Below are 6,783 nucleotides of genomic sequence, written 5' to 3' on the forward strand. Positions count from 1 at the left end.
TTTTTTTTTTTTTTTTTTTTTTTTTTTTTTGTGGACTCCCTGCAACTAAAATGAAAATCTGCTTTTTTTTTTTTGTTTGTCTGTTTGAGAGGCATTTCTGCAGGCTACTGTAATGTTCAAGCTTCATTTTCTCCAGAATTCTTTTAAATGAGGCATGAGATTATACTGCCTGAAAATTCTGCAGAGCCTGCTTGCTTGTTTTTTAAATACCCTTTATAATAGATTGTTTCTATTATACCATTGCCATCTCATCTGTAGCAAAACGTGGGTTGTGTTACTTGATGTACTAGTTCTTTTTCCTCTTGTATTTTATAGATAGGGATTTCTTTTCAGCCTGCTGAGGTACAAAAGAATGTTTATGCATCAGTAATAGAAGATATGATTTTAAAGGTAAGAAATCACTTAACAATAAGAAATTTTCTACAAATGTATTAACCCAGTAAGGTAGGGGAAAAAAAAGATGGATTGTCCATAGTAACATTCATTTATGAAATCAGGAGATGCAGATTCTGATGTCAGTATAATGTATGTGTATAGAAGGATATATAGCTGGATGAAGAGAGTTGTATATTTCTGTCTGTGTGTTTCCAGCTTCTTAATCATCTGTTGTCTTGAACACAGGATGCTGGTTTGCACGTCCTGACTTCCAGTAAGATACTGGTTCCTCTTTAACTTTGAAAGTACCATCTTGTTTGCCCTACCTTTGGAACTGTAGAGGGAATATCTGCTAAAGGTCAATAAGACTTGATTATTTTATAGGAGGATTAACTGTTTTTCCATAAATGCCATTGAGTTGCTTTTTGCCTGAGTTGTCTCTGCTGGGAGATTGCTGAATTCCTGCACTCAGTAGCAATTTTCTGTTGTGTAAGAAATCATTCATCTGTCATTCAGTTTCATAAAAGCAGAGAATCTTTGTTAAGAAAGCTTTGAACAGCATAGAATTGGAGTTCTCAAGTTTGGACTGAAGGCTAATGCAGATAATTTTTAGCAGTGCTCTGTTGTATTTCAAGCCAAATATGACTTTTTAGGTTGTTTATACAACAGTTTTTTTTCACAGTTTATGCAGTCTGCTGTAGATCATTTTTATAAAATTAATCAATTCCAGGTTATATGTATACTTGCGTGCACACTTCTCCTGTACTGTCACTTACTATAATTGAAGTCAGATATAGAAATATCTGGTTTTAGATACAGATTATAATCATCAGATTGCTCCAGTATAATTGTTGAGCTTTCCTGAGTAAAAAACCAGCTTTCCTGAGTAAAAAATCCCAGAAACCTCTGCTGTAGTCTTGATATAGGCTCAGAAAGACGAGAGCCCTAACTGACTTTTAATTGAGCCTTGATTAAACCAGCACGTAGGACATACAGCTGCTGTGCATCTGCTGTCTAGGATGGGAAGTTTTTGTGTGTCTTGATGCAAACCTGGTGGGCCCAGGCTAACAAGCATATACCAAGTACCAGGAGAACATCTGGTGTAAGCCACTTACAAACAGGCTCTAGCATATGAGGCTGGGCCCTAAAATACTCTTGGAAATGCACCTGCGATGTGCAGATGGATGCACATTGCATCCATCCATCCTGCAGCACACGTGTGCTCTGCGGGTCCAGAGAAAAACCAGACCGGGCAGTTGTAGTCATGAGCTGTGTGTATCCATAGGCCTCCTCCTGTTAAATATATACTTTTATCACTGGGCTAATAAAAGGCACTTCTGCGTCTAGAACTGCCTGCCCCCTGCTACTTTAATACAGGACTGAAGTGAGTCAGATTTTCATATGCTCCGTTACACTGATAATCCAGTGAATAGCATGCTGCTTTCCTCTTTTTATAATGCTGTCACCCAATGTTGCCTTTTGTCACAGGCCACTGAACAGCTTATGAGTGATATCCTACGGCAAGCCCTGGCAGTGGCGTACCAGACAGCTCCTCACAACAGGTACAGCACTTGAACTACTTATGCCAACACTAAGGTCTGAAGTACTTGAGGAATTCTGTCAGATTTTGTGGGGTTCAGACCATGTGAGCAAGGGATTTCCAGATGATATGGGGTAGGGTGTGTGCATGAACTACAGGGGTTTGTCATCTCCTAGCTCCAGTGGCAAATCAGTGGAAATAGAGACATTAAAAACTGAGGCAGGACTGCTGGTGTTGCCATGCTCAGAGGCAAATAACTTGTTTTAGCAGAGCCGTATTGGAAGGACCTTCTCTCATCCAGTTCAGGTCACCATGTAGACAACTTACCCGTGGCCCACCAGTACTTCAGCAACCTCAATATTCTGTATTTTACTGAGACACTCTTCTGGCTCAGATACTGAGTGATTTAAATGGTAACCATGGGACCACATTTGATTTGTGTTTGGCAACATGAAATTGAAAGAAGTAAGACTATGAGAAAATGGACAGTTTAAATATTACCTAGATACACTATATAAATATAATATCTATAATGTAACTGCACACAGAGTTTGTGCTACAGAAGCTCAAGAATTAATACTTCAGCACTTCGTTTTACTGTGCCAGCACCCAAGATGTTTCCCCTAGTCATTTGAGTGGTTCTTTTGTGCTGTGATGTTTTAATGGTGTTGTGTTTTTTTTTGGTGTGTGTGAGTGTTGCTCTAACCACATGCTCTTTTATCCTGTTTTTGATTTTTATTATTTTTTCTCCCTGTTAGTAAATTGAATGACTTGCTGTTTTATGGGCATGTCTTTTTCTGTGTTATAAAAACACTCTGATGCATTCCCTGCAGGACTCCAAGAGAGATCACAGTGATGAATATTCACAAAGCCATCTGTAACATTCCCTTTCTTGACTTCCTCACAAACAAGCATATGAAGATACTAAATGAGGAACAATGAAATAGAGCAGAGAAGATGCTACAGGAAAGGTGGATATACGACTGAAGCTGGGATGACAAATCCAGTATTTCTGTAGGACACTATTACATACATTTAGAACATTGGGCTACTAGATTGTTACCTCCAATTAAAGATGCACCTTAATGCAACAAAATGATGCTCTGTTCCAAATCAAGTTGTTAAATGTCAGTGTTTACTTGGTAAGTGTATGTTCAGTGGCTGAACAACATTGTCAGTTTGCGTCAAGTTGCTAGCTATGAGAGGCTCCACTGTCCTGGTCCCCTGATGACAGCTGCATCGATGAGATTGAACATTTTCCTAGAAAAGAAATTAAGCTTTCTGATGCAGTCTATGTACCATTTGGTTTCCCATGCAGTGGGCAGAACAGTTGCTTTGGCACTCAGACTATGAGAAAATTCAAATTCAGTTTTTAAAGGTGGGTTGTTTGAGTAGATGGGTTGATTAGTTGGTTAGGTTTGGATGCAGGGGAGCAGAAGGCTGATGGCTGCACCAAATTCTGCCAGTCCTGTTTGATTGTCACGTGTGTGGCTGAGAGCACAGCTAGGGAGGGTTGTTTGCTTATTCAGCTAAGTGCAACCTAACCAAATTACTGACACCTCCTTAAAGGAGGTGTCAGATCTCACCTTTCTCAGTCACCACAGAATGGGTAGACTGGCATATGCTCAGTCTAGATGAGTAAACCGTGGTCAGGCTTTGTAGGATTTGGCTGGCCACTTCTGCACAAGAAAAGAGAAGAACATGGACAGTATTCAGTGTCTGTGGGCTTGGACTGGCTGAAATTCTCTGTTTGCCCAACAAGTGCCTCTAGGCTGCCAGAAGTTTTGGAGTGTTACACTGGAAGGCCAGTGACCAGCTCTGTTGTACAAGTCTTAGTGTTTTAACAGCGTTCTCTTAATGATCACTTTGGATTCGGAAGTGCCACTTCAGCTAAAGTTCTGCTGAAAACAGAGGCCTGATAGGATCAAAAAACCCAGAGGTTTGTTGCTTGTGGTGACCTACTCTGATATCCTGACTGCAGGAGGAAATTCTGCTACTAACCCCAGCACTTACCTGTCTTGGGAATGTTGATGGTGTAGAAGAAATGTCTGCAGTCTGGCTGTCAACACTGTTCTGAAGAAGGCTTCAATAACAAGACCCTGACCACCACCCCCTCTACTACCCCTCAGTCCTGCCCCATGGGTGCTTGCGAGTAGTGTGAATGGGCCATGGCAGTCAGATGGGACCCCTGTTGGACTTCCATGTTTTCAGGCATGTAAGGCAGCGCTGTCAGGCAGGTGGAGCATGGGTCAAATAGCCAGAGCCTCCATTGTGCTGATCTCAGCTGGGTCACTGATCTGCATGGCCTTTGATTTAATCACTCTGTGCCTCAGTTTCCCCATATCTGAGTATGGGGAGCAGGATACCTACCTCACAGGGGTGTACTGAGGCCTCTCACTCTTGTTGGTGCCGTGCTTTGGCAATACAAAGCCTTTTATAAACATTAAACTGCAGTTATATTTCCTGGTCTGGGGTAGGAACAGAAATCTTCAAAATGTCATCTTTTGGTGCTTTTTTTTTGGGCTAGAAGACAGGTGATGATAACTCTAGCTGTGTGCAGTAACAGTGGAAGATGGTTCACATAGAGGGTGATCAAAAGCTTCAAGGAGAGCTGACTTAAGTTGAATGCAGTTCTTGATCTGCAGAAGGTACTGCGTACCTTAGATGAGATACTGCCTTTCTTCTCCATCTGGAATAAAATCAGGGTCTGCAGATAAGCCCCTCTTAGTTCATGAGAGATGGTGGGGTGTTGCAGTTAGTTTGAATACAAGTGGCAGAACCTGGTCCTTGAATCTATGGAATGAGACTGATGGATGAAATCCAAAGAACATTCAGAGAAGGATTTAGATGCCCCCTATGGCAGGGCATTTCAGACGCTCTGGATTCAAAAGATAATCCTGGCTTTTTCAAGTGAGACTGGGGGAGGACCGCCTGCACAGGAAAAGTGCACAGCTTAGCCCTGACATTAGTTTTCTGGTGGAGGTCAGCATGGAGGAGTTGAGCATTCATTATGTCCCAGTTCAGCAGGGAGGAATCCAGGTAACTGGGGAGCTGCTGGCCCCACACTGTAGGCTGTTGCAAGCTCAAAGTACATGTTGTATTCAGCCCCCCCTGTATGCAGCTTTTACAAAAGAGGCCATATCTGAGTTATCTGTCACTCGCTATGACAGCCTCCAGGTTGTGTGGGAACAGCCTTTCGGGCAAAGTCAGATCTGCTAGGATCTTCTGCGATGATGCACATTTTCAGCCCCCATCTCCTTGTGGGCTTCTGGGATTTCGGTGTGCCCAGAGCAGTTTTTCAGAATGCAGGAGCTTGTATTTGGGCATCCGTTTGCAAGCAGTGGCTTCCTTGCCTGTGTCCAGGTTGTGGAGACTCCTACTCTGGAGATAATCAAAATCCACCTGGATGCCATCCTGTGCAGTGTGCTCTAGGGGATCCTGCTTGGCAGGGGGGTTGGACTGGGTGATCTCCGGAGGTCCCTTCCAACCTCAGCCGTTCTGTGATTCTGTCCTGCTTTTCCATGAGGAACAGTTCTCCGGAATTGGAGTCCTGAAGGAGGCAGGGGGGTGCCTGTTGTTCCTAATGGTGTTCTTGTGGTGGAGATCTACTGATAACATTTCCTAGCAACCACAGGTTATTCTCCTAGGAGATGCTGTATTAATAATACATAAAGTTTGCTAAGGAAAAATAAAATCTGTTAAAAGCAGATAGAAAATAACACATTTGTTATAGTCCTTCAGATGTAGGAAATGTTTGCAACACTTCCTTTGGTATTTTTTTTTAAGTGGTGGGAGAAAAATCTGTCAGCGAAGACGTTCCTGTGAGAATTGGCTTGGAGATGAACGAGAGGTGGTGGAATTGCTCACGCCTGCTCAGGTGCGTGCTGAAACATTACGGTGTGTTTCTCTGTAAAGAGTCTTAATACGAGTTATAGATCTCTTTACAAATATTGCCACTCTTTGTAATGCCGAGTGTTTAAATCCTTTATGTTATCTGTATTATACTGTATAATTGTGTAAGATACGTATGTTTACAATAAATCCTTTTATTAGCTGTGATAGGATTGTCTGACTGTCACTTGAAGCAAGTTCATCAGAATTCACAAAAATAAAGTGTTTTGTTTATTTAATGTTTTAGTTCTGGATAATATCTGGTGGAATCTGTTCAGGCACTGGGAACACTTCTTGCTCTTCCTATTCCTCCTCTCCTGCCCCCCTCCGCCCTGCTGCGCCCTCACTGTCCCCTCACGGCGGCCCAGCGGCCTGAGGCTGTTCCTGGCAGCAGAACCGCCCCGAACCGCCCAGAACCGGCTGCGTCCAGGTGAGGGCAGCCCCGCCCTCTCCTCACAGAGCCCCTGCTGGCAGCTGGGCGCCGGCACCTCGTACAAAAGGGACTGGAGAAAAGTAAGGCAAGGGGATTTCTCAGTTTTCCTCAAACTGCAGGGGCTGACTTTGAGTAGATTTCACACTCGGTTGTCTTTCGGGATTCTTCAAAACTTGTTTTTACTAAATCCCATAAAAGCGGCCTCCTCAGTGTGAGTGTAGGCTAGGCATTTTTACGCTGCCAGAGCCACGACTGGCCAGCAGAGGCTGACAAAGTGCTGTGGGCTGGCTCCTTGACGCCGATCCCCTTCGGGATCCTCCAGCTGATGCCTCCCTTGGTGCATTGTGGCAGCCCCGTCCTCACGTTCACAACCTACACAAAAGAGTGACAACATGGAAAAGTGGAAATGTAATAATGTAGAACTCCTGCCGTGCGTGTTCATGCTGCTTTCCTCGTGCTCCCTCAGCCATCCCTTCTGGCAAGAAGGGGCTCTGCCAAGCAGCTGCTATCTGGTTCTGATCCTTAGGCATGTGTGTATCCTGCT

General features: G+C 43.6%; 1 protein-coding gene across 4 annotated transcripts in view; it reads left to right on the top strand.

Annotated features, from left to right (window-relative positions):
• Nucleotides 1–6,045, top strand: part of YEATS2 (YEATS domain containing 2) — a 71,294-nt gene extending 65,249 nt beyond the window's left edge. For all 4 annotated transcript variants that reach the window (XM_035334799.1, XM_035334800.1, XM_035334801.1 and 1 more), the window contains 3 exons: nucleotides 316–390; nucleotides 1,864–1,937; nucleotides 2,749–6,045. In XM_035334799.1, coding sequence (XP_035190690.1) covers nucleotides 316–390; nucleotides 1,864–1,937; nucleotides 2,749–2,857 — 258 coding nt within the window. In that variant the 3' untranslated portion in view covers nucleotides 2,858–6,045. The remainder of the gene's footprint in view (nucleotides 1–315; nucleotides 391–1,863; nucleotides 1,938–2,748) is intronic.
• The last annotated feature ends 738 nt before the right edge of the window (nucleotides 6,046–6,783 follow it).

This window comes from Oxyura jamaicensis, chromosome 9, assembly GCF_011077185.1.
Source record: "Oxyura jamaicensis isolate SHBP4307 breed ruddy duck chromosome 9, BPBGC_Ojam_1.0, whole genome shotgun sequence".
Classification (NCBI taxonomy): Eukaryota; Metazoa; Chordata; class Aves; order Anseriformes; family Anatidae; genus Oxyura; species Oxyura jamaicensis.